This window comes from Pristis pectinata, chromosome 15 (assembly GCF_009764475.1).
Source record: "Pristis pectinata isolate sPriPec2 chromosome 15, sPriPec2.1.pri, whole genome shotgun sequence".
NCBI lineage: Eukaryota > Metazoa > Chordata > Chondrichthyes > Rhinopristiformes > Pristidae > Pristis > Pristis pectinata.
In genome coordinates, this window is record NC_067419.1 from 41,182,652 (window position 1) to 41,208,871 (window position 26,220).

The 26,220-nt window shown below is 42.1% G+C and overlaps 2 protein-coding genes across 10 annotated transcripts in view; both read left to right on the forward strand.

Annotated features, from left to right (window-relative positions):
- Positions 1 to 15,789, forward strand: part of rxylt1 (ribitol xylosyltransferase 1) — a 32,532-nt gene extending 16,743 nt beyond the window's left edge. For 2 of the 5 annotated variants that reach the window (XM_052030368.1, XM_052030371.1), the window contains exon 6: positions 5,971 to 13,557. In XM_052030368.1, the coding sequence (XP_051886328.1) occupies positions 5,971 to 6,373 (403 nt within the window). In that variant the 3' untranslated portion in view covers positions 6,374 to 13,557. Of the gene's footprint in view, positions 1 to 5,970; positions 13,558 to 14,600; positions 14,719 to 15,511 lie in introns of those variants that run through there. The other 3 variants (XR_007957519.1, XR_007957518.1, XM_052030370.1) reach the window with 3 other exon arrangements.
- A 5,726-nt stretch (positions 15,790 to 21,515) lies between these two features.
- Positions 21,516 to 26,220, forward strand: part of srgap1a (SLIT-ROBO Rho GTPase activating protein 1a) — a 230,373-nt gene continuing 225,668 nt past the window's right edge. For all 5 annotated transcript variants that reach the window (XM_052030040.1, XM_052030041.1, XM_052030042.1 and 2 more), the window contains exon 1: positions 21,516 to 22,151. In XM_052030040.1, coding sequence (XP_051886000.1) covers positions 22,085 to 22,151 — 67 coding nt within the window. In that variant the 5' untranslated portion in view covers positions 21,516 to 22,084. The remainder of the gene's footprint in view (positions 22,152 to 26,220) is intronic.

Consider the following 26,220-nt stretch of genomic DNA (forward strand, 5'->3'; position numbering starts at 1 on the left):
AAATTGATAGATCTTTATTAACTGGGAATGAAGGAGAGGGAACTAAGGCAGGAGAGTGGGGATTGAGTCCTGGTCAGTCAGCATCTATTCGAACAAGCTCCTGTTCCTAAATTTGAAGCCTGATGCTGCTGCCAGTTTGGTGGAAGGCCAGCATTGTGACCACCTACACACTTCTGAGTTACTTGAGCTTGTTTATCTCCACCTGTTCTGATGAACATTTCTGTTTTGCCTCTCCTCCCCTCACACTACCTCTGGATTTCTGGAGGTACAAATGTGTGAGGGTCTGCAAATGTAGAATACAAGGTGAAGGCTGTAGAATGCAACCAGTTACCTTCCATATGTAGAAGAAGAAGCAAGCTATTGCTTAATGTGGATAATTGTGAAATTTTCAAAATTTATTGTGTAATAGTTTCTAATGGTTTAGGTAGAGGAAGGAGCTGTGATGGTGCCATACAATTTTAGCTTAGTTTCCTTGTCTCTTCAAAGATGAGGCTCTCTCACATGTTCCATCTCACTGTTCTACAGCCTTTGATTAGAGCAAAAAGATCAGTCACAGATGGCGCTGCCTGTTTTATAGTCCCCATCAGACAGTGGGAATAAAACAAATAATAAAAGAAAGTATGTAAAGTGATACTGGGAAGCTCAAATTTGGGTGCAGGAAGCAGATGGATATTTTTGTAGGTCATATAATTGCAGTGAGGACACAGCAGTGTTTGTGTACAAATAATGGACATCTTTTACAGGTGAGATGCTTTGAAAATAAACAGCTTAAAGCTGATGGTGACTGAAACTCAAAGATATTTCTGCAAGTCTATTAAATTAGGAGCAGATTTTGTGGGATCACTAAATGGTTTAACCCAATTACTTTAAAGAAAGACCAGCAATTTATCTGAAAATCATAACACTTTTTGAACCTTTTTCAAATGATCTCAATAGTATTTATAGATGGTTTGTAATGAACTGGGAAAGAAAGTTAACATGAACCTGTGTGCATTTGGTGAGTTGCTCACCCCAAACCTCACTCGCGCATAAGCTGACAGTTCAGGACAGTACCAAGAGTGTTGCATGGTCCATATGCTCTTTTAGTGAGATATTAAAAACACAAATAAATGCCATTCAGAGTTCTTCTAACACACTAACCAACATTTCTCCCTCAGTCATCACTTGGAACAGATTAACATAATTTAAATTTATTAAGCTAGCTGCTGAATTTTTCTACATGGGAGTGATTATACTTCAAAAATACATCTTGGCTGTGAAGCATTTAGGGGTATCCTGATAATATAAAATATAGTATGTTTGCAAGCTTGTTCTTTATTTGAGTTTTCAGATTTTGATTTATTTCCATAATAATTAAAGATGGAAAAGAGGATAAAACGTTCTTGTGTAGATATGGATATTGAATTGCATGTGGAGTGAATTAAAGTCTTGCATAGACCTCAGTCATTGCATATTTTGTTCCCTTTTCTGCAGCAAGTAATGATGTCATTCTTTTCTCGACAAACTCCAAGCTGTTTCTTCGGATAATTGTAGAATAGAATTGTACTTGTTTATATAACCAACATGGACTGATGCTGCAGGAATTATCATCTGAAAGATGTTTGCCAGTTTCTGTAGTAGCTCTTCAAAACCCCTGGCCATCAAACTGAGAATTAGTCACCAGATACTGTAAATGTATTCTCTCAAAATGTTCTCCTCTTGAAGTGTTGCCATTGTTGAGTGGAGCTCCTGGTGAGATGTGCTTTGTCGTGCCCATGGCAATCTCTTGCTCCCTGCCAGCTGTCACTTCATTTCTTTAAAATAACTTGTATAAATGCAGACACTCGAGTATCTCAAAGTACTACTTGTGCAGCAACTTTAAAAAATCTCTGCCTCTGCACAGATGGACATTTATCAACCCTTGGTATTTCTTTTACCTGTTGTAAAATCTTGATCCAGCTATGGAGTCATACAGCATAGAAATAGGCCCTTCAGCCCTCAGGTCTGTGCTGACCATTGAGCACCCATTAACACTAATCCTACATTTTATTCTCCCCTCATTCCCAGATTCTACCACTCACCTACATACTAGGGGCAATTTATGGTGGCCTATTAACCTACCAACCTGCATGTCTTTGGGATGTGGGAGGCAAACAGAGCATTTGGGAAGAATCCACATCGTCACGGAGAATGAATTGGGGATTTTTATTCATTCACGAGGTGAGGCCATCTTGTAGGACCACATTATCCTTCCGCCAGACTGAATGGACAATGGGTCATTTCAGAAGAAGGTTAAGAGACAATGATATTAATGGATCTGGAGTTGCAAAAATAGGAGTAGGCCATGTGACCCTTCAAGGCTGCTCCACCATTCGTCAAGATCATGGCAGATCTCTGTCAATTCCACTTTCCTGCTCTATCTCCAATCCCTGGATTCCTGTAATATTCCGTGGAATGTTAGAGATGGTGGAAGTCTATCAATCTCTGTTTTGAATGAACCCAGTGACCGAGTCTCCACACCCTCTGGAGTGGAGATTTCCAAAGATTCACTCCCCTCTGTGCGAAAACATTTCTTCTCATTTCAGTTCAGGCTACTTCACAGATTAAGACAGCAGATTTCCTTCCCTGAGAACCTTGGTGCATTAAATGACATAATAACCTGATAATTTCAAGGTTGCTGGTACTGATAGCAACTTTTTTATTCCAGAATTTTTTGGTTACCTGAATTTAAATTCCCCAATCGCAGTGATTAAACTTGTCTTCAGAACAATAAATAGTAGTCCTCTGGATACCAGTCTATAACTTAACTGGTCCGCATCCATACTTCTCCACATCCAATCTCTACTAATGAACTCAAGTCAATATTGAAAAGACTGGAATACTGTACGTAACAGTCATATCACACAATCCTGATGTTTTTTTAATTTTGGTAACCTTTCAAGAACTCTTGTTTCTGTTGCCACTAAAGCTTAATAAGTCTTATCGCTTTCCCCTTTTGATTCCTTGTAGCATATTACTATACATTTATCACTTTTCATCCACTAACCTTGTTCCTGGCTGTTATTATTGTTGTTTTCTTTTTAATTACAGTATTACCACTCTTACTCTTGCATCCCATCAATACTTGTCTCTGTGTGATATGTACTGTTATCAATTACCTTGAGCCTGTTTTCATACAACCATTTTGACAAACATAAATGCCTTGCAATCTGCTACAAGGAATCGAAGGGGTAAAAATGGCAACGGAAATAAAAGTTGTTAAAAGGTTACCAAATTCAAAAACATCAGAATGTAAATCTAAACTATCTTCAGTTAACTTTAATTTAGCTCCTACGCATCACTCGGATTGGCTTCTGAGCCTGCTGTTCTATCACTTCCTATGCCAAAGGCTGCCTGAAATACTCCTCTGCAAAACCCTGTTAATGTTCATTTTACTTGCTAAAGAATCCATGAGTCCTGACATTGCTACCTTCATGTGAAAATGTCACCAACAAGGTGGTCTTGCCATTCTCAGGAAGTGATGATCTAACTTGTGTTTGACCATGTTAAACCCAGAGGAAAGACTCAAAATTGCAGTGTGGAGGAACAGAGGGATCTTGGGGTCCACATCCACAGATCCTTCAATGTTGCCACACAGGTCGATAGGGTTGTTAAGAAGGCGTATGGAGTGTTGGCCTTCATTAGTCGGGGTATTGCATTCAAGAGCCGCGTGGTGATGTTGCAGCTCTATAGAACTCTGGCCAGTCCACACGGTGTATTGTGTTCAGTTCTGGTCGCCTCATTATAGAAAGGATGTGGAAGCTTTAGAGAGGGTGCAGAGGAGATTTACCAAGATGTTACCTGGATTGGAGAGCATGTCTTATGATGATAGGTTGAGCGAGCTAGGGCTTTTCTCTCTGGAGAGGAGGAGGATGAGAGGTGACTTTATAGAGGTGTACAAGATGATAAGAGGCATAGATCGAGTGGACAGTCAGAGACTTTTTCCCAGGGCGACAATGGCTAACACGAGGCAACATAATTTTAAGGTGATTGGAGGAAGGTATAAGGGGGATGTCAGGGATAGGTTTTTTTACACAGTGAGTGGTGGGTGTGTGGAACGCACTGCCTGCAGAGGTTGTGGGGGCAGATACATTAGGGACATTGAAGGGACTCTTAGATAGACATATGAATGTTAGAGAAATGGGTGGTGATGTGGGAGGGAAGGGTGAGATAGATCTTAGAGCTGGATAAAATGTTGGCACAACATTGTGGGCCGAAGGGCCTGTATTGTGCTGTCATGTTCTGTGTTCTATTGTACAAATGAACGTTTTTACAGAAGGTCCTGCGGCCATCGCTGCTGTTTTAACCGTAACTGAGGGGAAGAGTAGGTTTGGGGGCCTGCAGGGCAAAAAGCTGCATGAAACAGTGTTGAAATATTTGGGATAAAATGAAGCAAATCCCAGTGATGTTGATTGAGGAAGGTGGCTGAAGATGGTTTTCTGTAAGTACGTTGTTACAGGTTTTAGGTGAGCAAAAGGATTTCGTGAATTCCTCATTTCTAATTAAATTCTCTTGAAGGATATCGCTTCCTGGCACATTCATTCCAGAGCACTATTTTGGAGAAAAGCAGAATAGCTCTTTGACATCCTGGTCAGTAATATCAGGTGTTTCAGGTGTTGGCTGAGGAAACAGGGACTTTATTCCATTGCCTGGAATCTTGCTGTGTTTCTCCAACATGACAACTATTTGCAAACTCTTTTAACCTGTAAATTGTTTAGGGATATTCTGAGCTTATGAAGTGCTCAAGGAATCCAAGGGGGTCTGTCTGTCTGAACTTTGAAATCAATTGCCATTTTTAAGATGAGACTGATAGGTTTTCTAAAAGCAAAGAAATGCAGATGCTGAAAATGTGAAATAAAAAATGTTGAAGATACCCAGCAGGTCAGTTGGCATCTTTGGAGAAGAGAGCAAGAGTTAACATTTCCAGTCTAGGACCTTGCGTCAGACCTGGAAACATGAGAGCAAGCATGTTTTAAGCTGCAAAGAAGGGGAAGGGCAAAGAAAGCAAAAGAAATGTCTGTGGGATAAGTTAGAAATGAAGAGAATCCAGATAAAACAACTTGAGGAACAGCACCTCATCTTCTATTTAGTCAAACCGCAGCCCTTGGGACTCAACATGGATTACATCAGTTTCAGATATCCAACCTTTCCTGTTTATGTCAGAGTTAGCCACTTCTGCTATAAGTTCACCAACCTGTAACTTTGACTCTGCTTTTCTTTCTCTGCATATGGAGCAAAGGAAGATAAATGAAGATGAGTTGTATGATCCAGTAGAATGATGGGACGGACACATGGACCTAATTGTCTCACAAGTTCCGACATTTATCCTTGCCCACAAATGCTCTATTGGTCATGTGTGAAGTAATGGGTGGGAAGTTCAGGGGAGATATCAGAGGGAGGTTTTTCACCCAGAGAGTGGTTGGTGCATGGAATGCGCTGCCTGGGGTAGTGGTGGAGGCAGGTACGTTGGTCGAGTTCAAGAGATTGCTAGATAAGCATATGGAGGAATTTAAAATAGGGGGATATGTGGGAGGAGGGGGTTAGATAGTCTTAGGCATGGTTTAAAGGTCGGCACAACATTGTGGGCCGAAGGGCCTGTATTCTGCTGTATGGTTCTATGGAAACAATACTTTCATGAACAAAATTTGCTGAGTACTTCAGAAACCACCTCCAGAAATGCTTCATCTCAGCAAATAATGGATTCTGTTCCTGCCCTTGCAAAAGAAACTGAACTAAACTTCAGAAAGACAGCATATTTGTGTCTTAAACCAAGAACCATAATTAACAACCAGCTACAACTTTTATTTTAATACTGTATTGTGTTGTGCCTGGAACAAACTTAATTTAGGAGTGTTAGTATTAGGTACAATTGTGGCCACCTCTCTTTACACAAGTAGTTACTTGCAGCTTTTGACACAAGAAGGCTGACCTTTGTTTTCATTCTTTACACAGATGGCTACCACAGGAAACAAGTGACAGTTTAAGGAAGTATCAAGATGCTTTGCTGCAAAGTGACCTCACATTGTGCCCAGTGGGAATAAATACCGAATGCTACAGAATTTATGAGGCTTGCGCTTGTGGTTCTGTTCCAGTTGTTGAAGATGTCATGACACCAGGGCAATGTGGCAACTCGTCAGTACTCCAGAACGCCCCACTCCGCCTCCTGAAGTTAATGGGTGCACCTTTTATTTTTGTGAAAGATTGGAGAGAGTTGCCGGCTATCTTAGAAAAAGAGAAGGCAATGAGTCTGCAAGAAAAGAATCAGAGACGGAGAATTGTCATCGAGTGGTTTAAGCAATTCAGGACTCAGCTGAGAAAAAAATTTATTGATATCCTTGAAAACAGGTTCTTTTAACAGCTCACTTCTCCATCCCAAGGTAGTTCAAAGCATGTTTACTATTGTAAACTCCGTGCATGTTCATTATTGACAATGATAATATATTTTTGAAGTATATTTATATAAAAGAACTGCACCTGAAATTGAGACAGTTGCTGTCCTTTGGGTGCAACGTTTCACTGTTCCTTTCAGATTTATTTGAAGATTAAACACCGGTTCTAGAATCTGTATCCAAAGGTTGGCCTTTGATGTAAAAAGCTCACTCCCACTGCCTGTGTCCATCAAGGAATTGATCATTTGATTATTTTTGGCTTCAAGGTTATTGGAACTTTCAATATGGAGAGATAAGTGTGGATTGTAAATTGGTCCACCACAAAATAAGAGCATTACAGTGAGCCTAAACTAACTGCAGACTTGAAATGGCAACACGAATCATTTTTGGTACTCTTCTGCATTACTGAGATGGTAGCATTTATTCCCCTGAGCCGTCAGTACCTTAGAATCTGTTTTATTTTACACTGACTCTGCTTCTCAAGCAGTCACCACGGTCACTGGTGTGGCTGGAGGAACAGCAGCAGCTGTAGAATGGGGAACTTCACTTGAATCTCACCTTAAACCTGTGCCCTCCAGTGAGAGCAAGAAGATGTAAAAAGTCAGCAAGAGGGGAAAGATTTAAAAGGGACCTGAAGGGCAACTTTTTCCTCACAGAGCGTGGTGGGTATATTGGAACAAGCTGCCAGAGGAGGCTGTAGAGGTGAGTACAACTAGAACGTAGAACACTACAGCACAGTACAGGCCCTTCGGCCCACAATGTTGTGCCGACATTCTATCCTGCTCTAAGATCTATCTAACCCTTCCCTCCCACATAGCCCCCTATTTTTCTATCATTCATGGGTCTATCTAAGAGTCTCTTAAATGTCCCTAATGTATCTGCCCCCACAACCTCTGCTGGCACTACATTTAAAAAACATTTAAACAGGTACATGGATGGGAAAGGTTTAGAAGGAAATGAGCCAAATGGCACTCACTCAGGTAGACAACTTGGTCAGCAGAGACAAGTTGGGACGAAGGGCCTGTTTCTGTGCTGTATGACTATGACTCTGACTCTTTGAGGAGTCTTTAGCAAGTAAAAGTAGATTATCCTGTGACTATCAAATAGCTTTTTGCGGATAACCTGCTGTGTGCAAATTGGCCGCTGCATCTCCTAAATTGCAACACTTACTACATATCAGAAAGTACTTCATTAACTTTAAAGTTGTGAATTGTAAAAGACACTATATAAATGCAAATCTTGATCTCTCTCTTACTCAGCTCAAGGGGTCTATAAATCTGCAATTACCTGTGTACCAAGAAGCTGCACTTTCCCCAGAGAGGGTTCACAAGAACCGCGTGGTCTTTAAAACCAAATCTGAAGTGTCCGCTTCCCTTTGCCGTTGGATTCCTTCCACCCTTTAACTGAATGACTTCAGGCTCATGCCAGGTTGCAACAGCTGCCTTCAGTCACATATTGCTGTGCAGTCCATGCCTACATTGAGACAATGATTTCATTACATTTTCTCCAGGTGCCAGCCCTCAGCAGGAAAGGGCTGTGGACTTTGCTGCATTTGGAGTTTCCTGCAAGTATAGAGTGTCACTATGTACATGCATCACCACGCCAGTCAGGCAGCAGCCTTTTATATCTGCAAGCCTACTGCTCCGGTCGTCTGTAGCCGGTGACTTATCACCTCCATTGAATCGTACTGCCTGCCCGTAAATTCTTGGCAGCTATCAAGATGCAGTAATTGGATATGTCCACTACCAACTCTCCATCACCCTATCTTTTAGCCTGGTTCAGCCTGTCATTGGGGTGAGAGCTACCTTCAGCACACATGGCTTACAGCACCAGTACAGAAGTCGTAGAGTCATGACACTCTCAACACTATGGGACCACAAGAGTCTTCGTAGAGGGCAAGACTAAGCTCTTCCTACAACATTTTTGCTATCTGGACAAGTCGCGTCGGATGGTGAAGGCCTGAACGACAGAGGAGAGCAGTGGCAGCCTACAGTCAGAATGTGCTGTGAGCAGGTGCTTGGCCAGACTGCAGCTAGTCTACTCTATACCCTGGCCTTATTCCTCCTAACGCCACATTAACACAGCTTATTACCTCCACGATCAGGTTGTCCCACCCTGCCATAAAGATGGTCTGACCTCTGATCAACTTTCATGTGCAGGACATGTAATATTGAAAGTTTGCAACTTGTTATGGTACTATATTACTGCTGAAGCTGAAATATCATTTTGTACTTGCCTAAGACAAGATCCTTCACTTTATTTATGTCACAAGTATTAGCCCATGGTACTTGCCTATCCTAACTCCACTGTAGTATGTAGTTCCAGTAGCTTTTGCCTGATTAGTGAATGAATACTGGAAGTCCCATGAGGAGGGCATCAGTCAGGGCTGAGTGTAGGAGTTGGGACATTATGTTACAGTTGTATAAGTCATTGGTGAGGCCCCACTTGGAATACCATGTAGGGTTTTGGTCACCCTGTTATAGGAAAGACGTGGTTAAACTGGAAAGAGTGCAGAGAAGATTTATGAGGATGTTGCCAGGACTAGAGGGCCTGAGTTATAGGGAGAGGTTGGCCAGGCTAGGTCTTTATTCCTTGGAACATAGGAGAATGAAGGGTGACCTTACCGAAATGTTTCAAATTATGAGAGGCATAGATAAGGTGGATGGTAACAGTCTTTTCCCCAGGGTAGGGGAGCCTAAAACTAGGGAGCATAGACTTAGGGAGAGAGGGGAAAGATTTAATAGGGGCCTGAGGGGCATCTTTTTCCACGCAGAGGGTGGTGAGTATATGGAATGAGCTGCCAGAGGAAGTGGTTGAGGCAGGTGCAATAGTATCATTGCAGAAGCACTTGGAGGGGCAGGGCTTAGAGGGATATGAGGCCGAACACAGGAAATTGGGACTAGCTAGGTGGACACTGTGGCTGGCATGGATTTGTTGGGCCGAAGGGCCTGTATCTGTGCTGTATTTCTCTATGACTCTTATTTGAAACATTCAAAGTTGGCTTCCTCTACAAACTCAAGCCTGTCAGCTGTGCTGGCCACTCTAACTCAGGCGAGCTTCTGGCATCATTGCGGTCATTGCCCGAGGGAGCAGCAAGCTTGCAGTGTGTGCTCCTGTCCCGTGAGGCAGCAGCTTTCCACTGGCTGGAGATGAGCTTTGGACAAAGAAAGGTGGCTGCAGTTGTTGGAGGTCTGTCTGTTGCTTCAGGACCCATCCATCATCAGCTGCTTCAACAAAGACTTTCCCTCCAGAATGACATCAGAATTGGGGGGTGATCACTGATGTAAATGAAGCTTAGAGAACATTCAGGCACAGGTTTATGAGTCTCAAGTAACATTTCTGCCATACAAGAGGCAGTGAATGATCTACAAAGAAGAGACTAACCAACTCCCCTTGTCAGTTAAGAGCATTATCATTGCCAAATCCATCATCAACGTAGGGTAATCTACTGCGATTCCTAGGAAGAGAGAGAGGTCCTCTAGATAGGGTCAATGTTCACTGGAGTTTAGAAAAACTGGAGGTATCTAAATGTTTCTCCTGTTTCCTTATGACATAGAACGATGCCATTTGCTTATTGAGTCTATAGAAAAATTTCTGTGGAGAATCAACTCCCCCCCACCCACCTACAACAGGGCTAATTTACAGTCGCCAGCTAACCTACCAACCAGCTCCTCTTTGGCACGTGGGAGGAAACAGAAACATCTGGGGTAGAAGGTGCAAACTCCACACAAACGGAACTCGAGTCGGGTACCAACTCACTGTCCCATTTCCCTCCATGGGTGAACGTTTAAATATTCAATTACTCGTCACATCATGTACAGAATGTGAAGAACAAGGAAATTAGGATTAACACTGGTATAAAAAAATGAGTGATTAAAGAAAAAAATTTTGGAAAACAAAATCTGGAGACATAATAAGACTGCAGATGCTGGAATCTGGGGCAAAAAATAAGTAGCCGGAGGAACTCAGTGGGTCAGGCAGCATCTGTGGTGAGAAAGGAATAGTCAACGTGGACCGTCCATCGAGGTTAATTGCAGGTCTCGACCCGAAATGTAGACTATCACCTTTGCTGCCACAGATGCTGACTGACACGCTGAGTTCCTCTCGCATTTTTTTTGAATGAAGAAAGATCTTTTTGAATCTCCAAGAATAATTTAAAATGAAGTACTTTCCATTGGCCAAGCCCTGGCTTTTTCAGGCATGTTTAGGGGTATGTAGTGGGTAAGTAATTAAAGTTCATGTCCTTTGGTCTGTTTGAATGCAATGGTAGTGGTATAACAGAGGGGAACAATGATTTCTGTGTTTAACTGCGGGAATGTCTTTGCCAGAGGTTGCTGTCTGAGTTACTCTTTAATATCAGTGAATGCAGGAAAGCTTCATTGTTAATTCTTGCATGTAACCAGGCCACAAAATTCATACTATGTTTCCAACAAAACAATTCTAAAGTACCACTCAAGGCATCTGGGGAAGGCTAATTTAACCAATCACAAGAAAGGATGGCGGGGCTTCATACAGACAAATAATCTTACCGCAGTTTGTGTTTAAAAATGTGTTTTATCCAATTCCTTGGAGAGGTAATTGGGACTGAACTTGGAGAAATTGTACACGTTCTATTTTAGAAACTGTTCAAATTATAGCTGCAGTTTACATTAGAGCATTCTGTCACTTTGAAGTACAGTTTGGTTTGATATTGGAGCCATTTCAAGTTATTGTGAACCTCTGAATTAAATCATGTGGGGTCAGATTAGATTAAAGCAGGAGAGATCGCCAAATTGTTCATTTGTGTAAGTGAAACAGATCTCGCCAGACTTCAGTGCACTAGTAACTGCCTGCAATAATTGGATTCCTGCATCTAATATTAATCTTATCATCAGTGAGGTAAATGCTCCCTTTCTTAAATGGTATGAGCAATTTATGAGCACTCTTTTTTTCATTAAATATTCATAGAATAGCTCGAGACTATCTTAATGTTATATGTTTCTGTTCTCTTAAATTATACAAAGGACAAACCAGAATTTAAAAAGTTATTTAGGAACAGGAAGGAGTCAAAAAGCCCCGAGGTTTTTTATCTCTCAATATCCATGGCAAGTATCTAGATATCTCAATTTTAAAATTATTCAGTGAGCTTGCATTTTGCAATATGAAATCCTGTGCTTTCACCAGCATTCTTGTACATGCCTTTTATTACTAACCTTTGTTAATTATCGTCTGCCAACTGATTACTTATAGTTTTATCTCTGGTATTTTTGTGTCTCTTTGGACATTTTTTTCTACATTAGTTTTGTCTTAGGCTCATCCTGTTACTGCAGCATAAAATTCCATTGGTTATTTACCTTGTACTTCTTGGACAAGAAAATAGGAGCAGGGATAGGCCACTCGGCCCCTTCAATCCTGTCCTGCCATTGAAAAAATGAGCATGGCTAATCTGCCCCAGACCTGTGCCAGTTCCCCATGGCCCTCAATTCCCCAACCTTTCAGACATTTATCTACTCTTTAAATCCCTCCAGTGAAATACATCCCTCCCGGGTAGAGAATTCTAGAGATTCATCACCTAAGAGGAAATTCTTAGGCACCTCAGTTTTAAATGTAAAACCTTATGGTCTTGTATCCCATTCAACATCAGGCATTTTGTCCTTAACAGTATTAAGTTCACTCTTTTACAAGAGGGAAAATGCTTCTGAAAGTTATTCAAGATGACCACTTTCAATCAATAGTCCTTAATCAATATGTTAGCTTCAGCTTAATCATCGATGTTTTGCTTTCAGTTAAAGACATCAACAAAGGTCGTGGTGGGAAAGTGAGTGATGTGAGGAGGACAGAGAATGTGTTTGGGTAAATCATTCATTTCTTTTAATGGTGAAGTGGAGAACTATAGTGGGAAATGGTGTATAATTTGCCAACTGCAATAATGCAAAGTTTCTGCTGTGAGTGATTCATTCAGCACATTTAAGTCTTTGAGGCCAAATTTCTATTCTTTCTGGTTATTCTGAGAATAATTAAATTCTTCAAAGTACAATTAGCTCTTCCCATGGGATGAAATGCACTTTGTGTCCGTGTATTTGTGCACTCTGCATTGTTTTGATGATCACATTTTGACCAAGATGATGACAATTGCAGAACCGTTGTATGGATTACAGATGGCCAGGTCACAGTGGTGTTCTTTACTGAATTGGTTAAAACGGACATTTACATTGTCATACAACAAGTAGGCCATTGAAATAATATCAGCTAGTAAGTTTGATTGAGAAATCCATTTCAGACTCAACACCACACTGCTGGCCTAAATGTATCTATAAAAAGAAATTACTCATATTTAAATAACACCTTTCATGATCTCATCTTGTGTCAAAAGTATTTTGCAGAGGTCACTCATGTAATGGAGGAAATACAGCAGCTAAGCTGCACACAGCAAACTCCCACAAATGGCAGAATGATAATCACCAGATAATCGGTCTGAAAGATAGAATCATAGAGTCATACAGCACAGAAGTGGGCCCTTCGGCCCAACTTGTCCATGCCGACCAAGATGCCCACCTAAGCTGGTCCCATTTGCCTGCGTTTGGCCCATATCCCTGACCCTACACTCACCTCTGGAGCATCCAGACAGTAAAGACACCTACGTTAGACTATTGTTTATTAATTACAGCTCCACCTTCAATACTATAATCCCAAGCAAACTCATCTCCAAATTCCTAGACCTGGGACTCAACACCTTGCTTTGCAGCTGGATCCTTGACTTCCTGACCAACAGACCACAGTCAGTAAGGATAGCAATATCTTCATGTCGAAGTATTAATACTGTCCACAAACCTGGGCATAAATCACTGCTTTTCTTCAAAATGAAACCATGTATTTACTGAATATATTTAATATTTTAAAAAAATCATTCCTAGGCCCTTATAAACTTAACGTGTCCACTGTTTCCAAAACATGTATATAATCCGATTACATTATTCCTATTCATAAAAATGCTATTGTTCCTCTTTCTGCACATCACATTTTTGTCCTCTGGTAACATAAGCAGCTTGTTTTCAGACACACTTTATTCTGTAGTAACTTTTTAGTCTGTGAGGCAGTACACGAAGTTTTGGTACCTTGAATGAACCATGCAGTTTCAAAGCAAGAAAGGGCATTTGTTTTTTTTCCCCCCCCCCCCCCCCCCCCCCCCCCGTGTGTTTGGACACAGTTGTTAATGATCAGCAGGGGGCAGTGTCAATCCATGACTGACGCCTTTCGGAGTCTGAATGGTTGTTGATGTGAATGTAAGCCCACAAGGAATGCTAAAACAAGGGGCAAGCACAGAGTGCTTGAAAACATTTAAACATAAATACTTGGGGAAAATAACAAGCCAGTTATCTGTTGCCAAATTAAGGTAACCAATTTCCTGTATTAGGAACTTGCTCCTAATTTGTTACAAGCTAAATCTTTCAAAGCAGCCATTAGATTAATGACTTGTAAAAAGAAGTTTGGAATAAGGGCATGGTTGCAAAACTAACTGTTTGCTTTTTGTATTTGACCGATATTGAAAGGCATCTTAATATTTAAACTGGATTTTTATAGAGGATTTTCATCTAATGTGGTTCTACTTAAGGATGCGCATTAAATTTGGTGCCATTTTGAATGAGCAAAAAATGTCTTCAGCCATTAAAATGATATCTATCTCTTCATTTCCCTGTAACAAATACTACTGTTTTTATAAATTATGTAGTAGATTTTCATTGTGACCATGCTGGAATAAACCTCTAATTTATCAGTTGTGTGTGTTCTTTTTAAGTTTGTCAACATATTGTGATAATTACAGTTTATTTCTCTGCTTCATTACCACCGTGCTACATGTACCAAAATAAGGGTTAAGTTTATAAATCTAAAATTGATAGTGAACAGATGTACATGTATATTAGGAATTGCCCCGATTACCAGCTGTGTAACAAATGGCCAAGAACCTTGTACGCTAAAGGATGTTAACTCATTTCCCAAGGAGTTTCCTGCGCATTGTTGGCTATTTGAAATATCTCCTCTGTGCATCAAAGACAGGAAAAGAACCACAGGTCCATCCGCCTGCCCTACAGAGTAGTGATGTCTTGTACGTCACAATGTACACAACACTGCCACCCAGGAGTCTTGTAATCTGGCTGTGACAGGTAGAAACCCAGGTTTTCCTCTCATTAAAGGACACTTTTTATTTGTTCACAGGATATCAATATCACTGACAAGGCTGTAATGTTATTGTCTACCCCTCACCCTGGATGTGAGTGGCTGGTTGGGCCATTTCGGAAAGCAGATGGGAGTCGATTACTGTTGGCCATTCCGGGTAAGACCAGCCTAATCCCTTCCCTGATGGACCACTGTTTATGATGTTTCAGTACTTTCATAGTCTGCACATCCCACTGCCGTGGGAAAGCAGCCAGCATAAAGTCCCCTCCCACCCCAGACATTCTCTCTTCTCCCCCCTCCCATCGGGCAGAAGGTACAAAACCCCGAAAACACGCACCACCAGGCTCAAGGACAGCTTCTATCCTGCTGTACGGATCTTGAATGGATCTCTTGTACATTAATGATGAACTCTTGACCTCACAATCTACCTCGTAACGGCCCTTGCACCATAGTCCTCTGCCTGCACTGCACTTTCTCTGTAACTGTAACACTATATTCTGCATTCTATTATTACTTTTCCTTTGTACTACCTTAATATACTTATGTTTTGATATCTATATGGATGGCATGCAAAACAAAGTTGTTCACTATCTCAGTACATGTGACAATAAGCCAATTAATAGCTCTTTATTTAATTACTTGAACTTAGATTCACCAGGTGCTATTATGTTTCCAGAGTGATAATCTAAGTCTCTACATACTAATCCAGTGACAACCACCATACTCCCATTCTCAAATTTATATCATGCTGCTGGGACTATCCTTTTTCTGATTTTTGCTGCGTTATATCAATATGAAAGAATTAGATTTAGAACCAGTAATTATACCACAGAGACCTGAAGTGCCCTTTATGAGAGCAAAGCTCTTCAACCGGAGTCATTTACTTCAATAATGCATTGTTGTCCTTTCCTTGCACCCCTTACATTTCTCCCTTTCTGATGTTTCTTCAGATCCCTTTTAAATGCTGCTCCAATTTCTACCATTCCTTTTGTCAACCAAAGGAATTAAGAGATGTGGGATAAAGGTAAGCATATTAAGTTTGGTCACAGTACATTCTAGATCCCTCCAAGTAAGCTACAAACACGGGACTAAGTGGCCTCTTCCTGTAGATATGTTTCTTATTACTTGTGGCAAAACACTTTCATTCCAAATAAAAACGCTCTTTACTCAAAACAATTCTTCAGCCTCCTCCCACCCAACACTGGAGATATTTCTGACTCTATTTCTTCATCGTAACCTTCCCCCTCCACAATTAATGATAATCTTGCACTTTTTCAGAAAAGTAAATCTCTATTCCAGTGCAAAATGCTCAATTAGCACACCTTCACAGATTTAACCCTTCATCGCCAATGTTACTCTGGCAAATTTCCACTGTGCACTTCAACATCCCATGATAGTTTTGCACTGTGTATACTAAATGTGGTTAACCAATATTTGGTTCAAATTGAACATCACCAGACAGTTTTAGATTTGCATGTTAATATTACATAATAGTCTGCCTAAGGAGGAAGGCAGCTTCCTTTGAAAGTTGATAAAACACAGATGTTTGAAAGCTAAAGAATAGAAAATGCTGGGTATTCTCAGCAGGTCAAGCAGCATCTGTGGAGAGAGAAGAAATAGAGCCAGTTTGATCACCTTTCATCAGACTGGCTTTCCTTCTGTAATTCGAAGGATAGAAATAAAAAAGCAATGCTGGCAATCTGAAATAAAAGCAGAAACTGCAGGAAATACTCAGCAGGTCAGGCAGCATCTGTAGAGAGAGAAACACAGTTAGTGATTCAGGTCAATGATCCTCAGAAAGATTATCGACCTGAAACATTTAACTCTGTTTCTTCCTCCACAGGATAGATGAAAACACTGATTTTAAATAAATCATCGGCAACTATGCAACCTCCTGTCTGATATCTGCAGTCTCTCCTTTAAGGTATCCCTTATAAGTAGCCTCCTTCATCAAACTTTCCTAATACGTCTCTGCAGACTTCTGACAATTTTTGTATGTTTTCACTACTGTAAAGTGCCCTGGGGCATTTCACTCAGTTGAAGGCATGAGGTAAATTACAAATTGTGTTTTTTTTATTGACACTTCACTTTCATGCCTGTGTATTCCCACACTCTAGGAAGCTTGTGGTTAATATCTGACGTACACCTCTCTGCGTCCAACTCCTGCATAATGCAAGATTCAGGTGCAACATTAATCAGTTTTTTCCCAGGATCACGGGTTGTTCACTGATCTTTCATCACTGGGTTTGGGTTTCAATCCAAGGCAGAATAGTGATGTAAAAATTCCCTTTGTCCTTGGCTGCAAGGATTTTGTGAATTACACTCAGCAAGTTTCGATGCCTGCTACTGCAAACCCATGCCATAATATTTCCAGTCTCATAGAAAGGGTGGCTGCTGGGTTGGAAGGTATAAGGGGAGAATGAAAATGTCGCACTGATGCAGTGGAGGATAATTTAATACTGGTGCTGATAAATGTAGCAGTATGTCAAAATTATATTTTAATAATTAAAATTTTACATTGAAACTTACCTGCAGCTGTCCTGAAGCTGAATTAGAAGCACTTGGTGCAGTATTTGACTGAAGTGGGCTCTATATTTCAGCACCACAATTCTGATTTAAAAATGCACCAAAACATTTGAAGGAAATATTACTTTTCACGTATGGTCACAGATGTTATATTGCAACCACTTTCTGCACAACAAAATCCCATCAGTAGCAACAAAGGCAACTGCTAATTTAATCCACCTTGCTGTAGGTGAAACATTGGACAAAACCCTGGGGGAATCCACTGCTTTGTCACGTTCCATCCACCTGGGTTACCAGAGTGTGACTCAGAATGCCTCCGATGATTGTACTTGAAGTCCTACACCAGTCTGTCCGTTTAGATTATGTGGCCAAACTGTGTGGGAGAAATACTAGCCGAGCCTAGCTGACACAACTGTGGCCGGATTATTTTGCTCAGGAGGGATGTTGAAGAATGGCAGATGTAATGTCAGAATGTCACAGGTCTGTGGTGTTTTGTGTGCAAGAAATTGTAGATGCTGGAAATAACAGAACATAGAAATAATATGAAAAGTATTTTTTTATTGCAGGATTTAAATCTTTTTTTAAATCCCAGTTTCAACTTTCTGTTTTCAATTAATTTCAACTGCTTTGTTATAGTTTTGCTCCAGAATTAGGGTAATTTCAGTGGTAGAACATCAAACTACACCTCCCTGCTAATTGCTGTTTACTGCTCTGCAAGATTAATATTTGGTCGATTGTACACTTCCCCGAAAACACAAGTGATGAATAAAGAGAAACTTAACCCTGCTGAGCGGGGCAAGCTTTCTATCGGTCACACTGTTTTGTCTCTGCTTTGTCAAGGGAGAGACCATGAATGCAGGAAATTAGATCTTTGTAAATTTTTAATTAACAAAATATAACTTTACTGAAGTCAGATTTTTAAAATTTCAAAATTGTATGAGGTGATAAATACAGGTCAGGAAAATGATATTTCACTACCTCCATCAGCAACACATTGGGATCTCTCTCCTGTACAGTGAACCTTAAAACTCATCTTAAGTCCTTGGTCAACCATCCCAACTTTTCCTCTACAAGTCATCGTCAGCTGTGTTTTATCTGATAACGCTCCTGTCAATTGTTTTGTAAAAATTTACCACATTAAAGGTGCAATATCATAGTTTTGGTATATTTTTGCCACATGTATAGTGAACACATACAGTGTACAGTGAACACATTCGGTGAAAAGCTCTTGTCTGCGTGCCATCAATGTATTCCGTACATTAAGTACATTGGGGTAGTAAAAAGGAAAACAGAGTGTTGTAGCTACAGGGAAAGTGCAAAGAAATAGTAAATTGTTCTGGCTGTCTCTGCCTTCAGCCTGAGGTACTACACCGGAACACAATCTGTCAATTTTGGTTCCCTTATATTGAATAAAAGTGAACCATTGCAATTTGAATGATGATTTAAGCCTATTTATGGAACCATAATGGTTTACATTACAGCAAGAGATCTATGAGCCCATCTGATCTATCCCATTGCATTAGATATAAAAAGGAAGAAAATCTTGTGTTTATATTACTGACTTTAACAATGCAACGCACTTTACATCCAATGAAATATTTTTGAATTGGGGACACTACTACAGTGTAGGAAACAGCAGCCAATTTTCACTCAGCTTCCCACAAGCACCATTGTCATATGAATAGATAATTTATTTTCAGCTAACAGTTGCGAATTATTATCGATCACATCAGCTCTTGAAAACAGTTCCAGGGCCCACCTGAAAGAGTGCTTGCAATTTCGCTCTGGCGTCTCATCTGAAATACAACAGCTGCGACCACGCAATGCTCTCTCAGCGTCGCACCGGCACATCCAACACGGAATTTGGTGCTTCAGGTCTCTGGAGTGAACCCGCAATCTTCTGAATGAGACTAACCGAGCCACCACTGAAACTAACCCTAGCACACTTAAACCGCCGCACCCACCCCTACTCACAGCCGAGAAGGAAAGGGAGACACAAGAGTCTGCAGATACTGGAATCTGGAGCAACGAGCAATCTGCTGGAGGAACTCAGCGGGTCGGGTAGCATCTGTGGAGTGGAGTGGGGGGGAAGGAATTAACTTCAAAACGCCCCTCCACGCCTGCTAATGACACACATGATTGAAACATGAGAATTTATGACAATATATCTCTTCAGAAGATTATGCACAATTAAAATAGGTTTCCATGTGCGAGAGGTTTTCTGGAATAGTAAGTTATTTTAGATATTCGACAGGCACACAAGCATGTAGTATTCTTGCATAAAAATGGCATTCGCACATACAGCAAAGCTTAATTATCTTAGTAATAAATGCAAATACCAGAGTACATGTGGGTGTTTAAAGTGCTGAGGTTTGAACTGAAATTACTGAGCAACATTGTGCTCAAAATGTCATCAAATTGTGAAATACTTGACTTGGATTTTATGCATTCTGCAGGGGAGTGTCAATGATTCTAAACCTTAAATGTGTGCCTGGGAGCTGGGAGCCAGAGTCCATTTAATCGTCAGTTGCACTTTCCTAATGAGGAATCTGACAAGAAAATAACTATAGGCTGAGGTTTGTGGTGGGGGGTTGGTTTCGTATACGCAGTGCATTGCGCAGCGTGTAGAGCCGCCGTCTGACAGCTCCGGCGACCCGGGTTCGATCCCGACCTCGGGTGCTGTCTGTGTGGTGTTTGCACGTTTACCCCGGGGTGCTCCGGTTTCCTTCCACATCCCCAAAGACGTGCGGGTTGGTAGGTTAAGTGGCCACTGTAGTATGGTGGCGGAATCAGGGGAGAGTAATGTGAATGTAGGGAGAATTAAAAAAAAGGGAATAATATCGTTAATGGTCGGTACGAAGTCGATGGGTGGAAGGGTCTATTTCCGTGCTGATTCACTCTACATACTCGTTAGTAAGTCTACCGGATGGTAATTACTTCAAAACGCCCTTCCATTCTAATATAATGACACACATGATTGAAACATGAGAGTTTATGACAATATATTTCTTCAGAAGATTATGCACAATTAAAATAGGTTTCCATGTTTTCTGGAAATACATAAGTTATTTTATACTTGCAATCATACTTGCACCACTAAAAGCAATTCTAGACCGAGACCAAAAAAAAGCTTTTAAAAATGTAATCGTTAATTGATAGAAGAACAGGGAAGAGCTGCATTAATGTATGCAAAATGATTCAGCGTTATTGGAAGCAGTCTCTGCTGCAGTGTTCGCTGCACAGTGAGTTCCACGAACTCCGCTGGCAGCCTGTCATGGCCACTGGAAACTGTTACAAAAGCAACAGCAACGGCTACATCTGGCGCATCTTCCCTTGCAGTTTCCGACAAGTTTCTCCAAATTGCGATAGCCACATCCTTGCACCAAGGACTGGCGCATCTGATACACGCTGGCCCTCAGAATGACAACTGGAAATGTGCTTTGCAAGATTTCAGCTCTGCAAACAAGACAGTGGGAGGTGCGCCAACGGTGCAAATAAACAAAATAATACCAACATTTCAGGTTTTAAGTGTGAGATCGCCCGCCTGTTCAAATATGCAGCTGGAAGGGATTTTTTTTAAACAAATAACGTGGTAGTTATTTCCGCGGAGCGTACCACATCGTAAAAGCTTGTTTCTATGGCATTTCCGCAAACAAAGCGCCTCAGCCGAAACAATGTTCCCAACGCCTTCCACAACCCTTGGAAACAATTCATTTTCATTTGGGAAATGAAAGGCAAAAAGGGGCGTAAAAAGCCGTGGCAAGAATATAACTGAAGCCTAATGCTTGGGGGTTGTAACTGCGGATCAGGTTAAAGCTGCCGCTGCTGGAGCGAGTAAACGGGCGCATTTAACAAAAATATATATCCCCGATAGATGCCCTTAACTCCTTGCCTGAAATCTCCGGACAAAGAAAGTAACTGTAAAAAATAATGTGAGTGGAAAAACTCGCTGGTAAACATCTCCCCAATCATTGCAACCACCCCCTAGATAATAACGCACGATTCTACAGAATGCAAACACCAAAGTGCACGAAAGAAATAAATGTCAGCGTGAGCGTTTTACCTTCAGGATTTGCCCTTTCTATTTGTTTTAAACTTACATTTAAAGTAACTGATTGAAAAAAAATACATCTGGATCATCCAGACACAATTGCAGATGTTTCAGTAATTCCCCCGGAGGATTAAAACAAGTTGCTGGACCCGCTCTAAGCCACAGACCCTGTTGCATTTCACCCTTTTGTCTCGTTTTAAAGACCCTCCGACCTCCGCTCGCCGACCCAACTTGGCAACACCGAGGCCCCGCCCACCCTTTTGCTACGTTGCCCCGCCGGTGTTCTATTTTCGAACGTTGCCCGGGCGATGGAACGCGGGGTTGGTCGTGGTGGACGTCAATCAGGCGCGGGGCCCGGGCAGAGGTGGGGGGAAGACGCCGGCTTCCGCTCTCACGTTAGGGGCGAGTCAGTCGCCTGCCTTGTGGCGCCGGCGAGAGTCGCTCACTGGGGCAGCCGCAAACTTTTGGGCTTCTTAATGTGGCGCAGGGCAATTGCGCGGCTGCAATAAGTCGCCGCCGTTTCAGTATTTGCAACAGGCCCGATTGATTTGGAAGGTTATTGTTGATGGGAAACGCGCGGTTTTTGCAACAAATGCAGTAGTAAAAAGTGAGCGTTGCTCTATCATATGAATTGAACTGAGGTTTAAGGGGGAGAGCCAGCTAAATTCACCAGCGGCTACATTGCAGAGTTTCCAGCCGACAAAAAGCCTTGCAGATTATTCTTCCCAAACCCCAACGATGCTTTGCAAACTTCTCCAGCGGTACTGAAAGCCTGGGTATGGAGCAGGGGTGCTGATTCCCCCTACCTGTGGGTGACGGATCGGAATCGGTTCCGCCAGACAACCGAATGCCGGCGGCACTCCTGGACACGTAATTCTGGACATTGTAGAGAGAACGGCGGAGCAGGGGGTTTAAAAAAGGAAGAAAAATAAAGGACTGGGCGAAAATGTCAACCCCCACCAGGTACAAGAAGGATAAAGAGATTATAACCGAGTATGAGACGCAAGTAAAGGGTAAGGTCACCACATTTATTGACGTTTCCTTTTTCCATGCGGGATTAAGGGTGTGGAAGTGGACGGTTGTATCTCTAATGCACTTTCCCCTATTTTATACGAAACTGGCATTAAAAATCCAGACACGCGATTGTCTTCTAGAGACGCTTAAAGGAGTGGTTCGTGAAATTGGTGGTCGGTGTTATAAGGGATTTGCATTTCAAACGAGAGAATTGATTTCATGTGACATGACGTGATGGTGCGAGTGCAAGGACTATCCCCACTGCAAACAGGGTCAGATCAAACCAGAGGTCCTGTTGCATAGGTTTATTTAGAGGATGCTTAAAATTTATAAGTTCAAAAATAAATATTTTTTTTCCGCCACCGCGCCCCTCCCCAAGCGCACACGGGATCTGTAAACAAGTGCAAGGTGAAGTGCCAAGTGCTAAGGCACTTGGAAATAGACTGAACAGAATATTACTGCCGGTCGCTCCCTTTCATGCTGCTCCCGACTCGCCGCGGAGAAGGGGCAGGCAGGCGTGTTCCGAAGGAGTTCGGTAGTTCTCCATCACCAAAAGTTTTTGCGAGCCAGGAACCGAGCTCCCTGCCTGCAGAGACCTACCTTGCGCAGCCTTCGGTTCCAACCAGGCTGCACGCTGGGGGAACGACACTAGGGTGTGTGGAAACTCTCCACACCAGCAACGTTCACTCGCAAACCCTTCTGAATCAACTGTAGCAACGATTCCATAAATGTACCTGAAACCCTGACAGACCAAAATAGTACAACAGGCTGTTAAATCACAACGTTTTAGGAAAACGTAGCGGGTTATAGTGACCTGTTATCCTCCCCAGAGAAAAAGTGAGTGGGATTCCCATATTATTTACCCCAACCGGGAGGCGGGGGATGGACGCAGTGGTTACTGGCGATTATAGGACTCCTCCCTCGCCAGACGGGCTCATCCAGTTTTGCAAGGCAAGGTTGAATTGGTGGTAAATTGGCTTTGAGTAGCATTTAGGGTTGCAAATAAATTTAAATTTGCAACCCATTTTGCATGCAAGAGTGGAACGAAGGGCCTTGTAGCGGTGTCAGTCTTTTCACTTCCTTTGGCATTCCAGCGTGTTGCACTTTGGAATAAACCAAAAAGTAGTGGAGATGTACTGCATCCGAGTTGGAAATAGGACGAGTGTCTCCACGGTGCTAGAGCTGGAACGTAGAATAAATGTATCTGCCGTTTGAGTGTTCCCTGCAGGCTTGGAGTAATGAGGTCATTGTGGCTTGTGTAGAGTTGGACGGTTCACTTTTGGCCCCTTCCCAGTTAGAGTCACAGAGCAATACGGGCCCTTTGGCCCAACCTGTCCATGCCGACCATGGGTTCCCACCCAGCTAGTCCCAATTTCCTGCGTTCAACCCATATCCCTCCAAGCCCCGCCCCGCCGCTCCATGTGCCTGTCTAAGTGCTTCTTCAATGACACTATTGTACCTGCCTCAACCACTTCCCCTGGCAGCTTGTTCATATACTCGCCACTCTCGGGAAAAATGTTGCCCCTCAGGTCCCTTTTAAATCTTTCCCCCTCACCCTAAACCTATGCCCCCTAGTCTTGGACTCCCCTGGGGAAAAGACTATTATCATCCACCTTATCGATGCCTCTCATGATTTTAAACTCTTCTGGAGGGTTGTCCCTCATTCTCCTATGTTCCAAAGGATAAAGACCTAGCCTGGCCAACCTCTCCCCATAACTCAGGCCCTCTAGTCCTGGCAACGTCTTTTCTGCACTCTTTCCAGTTTAACCATGTCTTTCCTATAACAGGGTGACCAAAACTCTATACAGTACTACTGTGAGAATTGTCCTAACCTTCTAATCTGTATTTTATTCACCATTGAAATAGTAAAAGTTTTATGGGATAGAAGGATGCCATTTGGCCCTTTGTGTCTATGCTGTCTCTGAAAGAAATAAAATTGTAAATGATGGAAATGTTCATGGGCTTGGGCAACATCTGGGGAGAGAGAAACCAGAATTGAGGTTCAGGTTGATGTCTTTTCATCAGGAATCTTTTGTCCTGGTGAACCATCACTGGCCTGAAACATTAACTCAGTTTTTCTCTCTCTCTGTAGGCACTGCCTGACCAGCTGTGTATTTCCAGCATTTCTTCTGTTTTTCATATATTTTTAGATGCCTGGCATCTGCAGTATTTAGATTTTGAAGAACAATCGAAACAACACCTCACGTCCAAAGTACATCAAACGCACCTTCAGGTACTGCTCAAATATGCCGAGAATTTCTGCCTTCAGCATCTTTATTCAGGCAGCAAGTTCCACTCAAAGGGTGAAGCTTTTTTCCCTAAACTTCCCACAAATACCTTGAATGTGTGCTGTCTAATCATTGCCATCTTACTCAAGAGAAGTCGGAGCTTGCTATTCACCCAACCTTGGGCTGCTATACTTTTACATACCTTGGTTAAGTCTTTCCTCGATCTCATTGTTTAGAAAACAGCCACAATTTTGTCTCTTCATCGAATTTCTCCATGGCTGGTAAAACCAGAGTAAACGTTAACTGAACTCTTTAATATTGCTGTATCCTTACTGTAAGATGTCTCACCAGTGTTTAGTCCAGCCCTAGCCTGACCTTACTGTAAGATGTCTCACCAGTGTTTAGTCCAGCCCTAGCCTGACCTTACTGTAAGATGTCTCACCAGTGTTTAGTCCAGCCCTAGCCTGACCTTACTGTAAGATGTCTCACCAGTGTTTAGTCCAGCCCTGGCCTGACCTCACTGCTGCTGTTATATTTTGTGCCTCAACCAAAAAAGGAAAGTATCCCATATGTCTTCTCAGCCACTTGATCCCTCAAATCTTTGGATTCGAGTCATTCTATGCAAAGGGTGTAATACCTTTTTATACAGACTTGTCTGCAGCAGCACAGATGGTTGGGAATTTTTGCAAGCTAGATACGAAAGTGTGGAGCCAGTGTAAACACGATAACTGTTTCCAGGGTGTAAACTTCCAGGAAACGATGATGATCACATTGTGAAATTAGGCATCTGGGAAAATGTATCAGCAGGGATGTGTACTGCAGGCTTTTTTAAATCATCATTGTGATTCACATCCTGGGAATGCACTTGTCAGTACGGCTGATGCTTTGTGCGTTACCATTTGCATGATTCACGAAAAAAGAAGAGTTGCATTAGCTCTGAAAAATGTTCCTTCACAGTGAAGCTGTTAACCCTTTGCAATTCCTTGCCATGTCACCCTGACAGTTCTCATCTCCAAGAATGGAGCTTCTCTGTACAGACTCAGGAATTTTAATTAAAAGATTAGTCAGTTATTATTCAGCGTCCTCCTATTTTTGCTTGGCAGTCCCATCATAGCTAAGCAATATTTAAATGGTTAGCTTAACGTGTGATTTTATTATTTTTCCTCTTCCAGCACTAACAATTGAAATAATTTTAAAAACAAAATTACCACGGTATAATGCTATGAGCTAATGAAATTTCTTGCCCAGTAACCATATGCTGATGCATTGATGTGGTGGATTAGAGTGAATATTGCAGATTCCTCGTGCATTATGTCCCTAAGATCAGCTGGAGCAGTCACACTGCTGTACTTTTCTCTGTGGGAGGTGGAGGCATGAGAGAGAGAGTGAATAAATGAAACTCTCCGGCTCCTGTCAGCTGGTAATGGGGAAGTGTTGACAGGCCCGGGGAGCAAGTTGTTATTGAATCTCTCTCCTAGAGTAATGTGGAGCAGTGCGTGTTACACAGGGATTGGGGCGTATTGGTTGGTGTTGGGGAAGGCAGCTGTTTTATTAAGTAAAATTCTATTAAAACTTGAAAATGCTTATTTGGGGTAAGACTGCAGAGGGTTGTAGACAGCCAGCTCCATCATTGGTACAACCCTGCCCGCCATCGAGGACATCTACAAGAGGTGGTGCCTCAAGAAGGTGGCATTCATCACTCACCGCCCGAGACATGACCTCTTCTCGTTACTACCGCCAGGGAGGAGGTACAAGAGCCTGAAGACCCAAACTCAACGATTCAGGAACAGCTTCTTCCCCTCCGCCATCAGATTTCTGAACGGTCCATGAACACTACCTC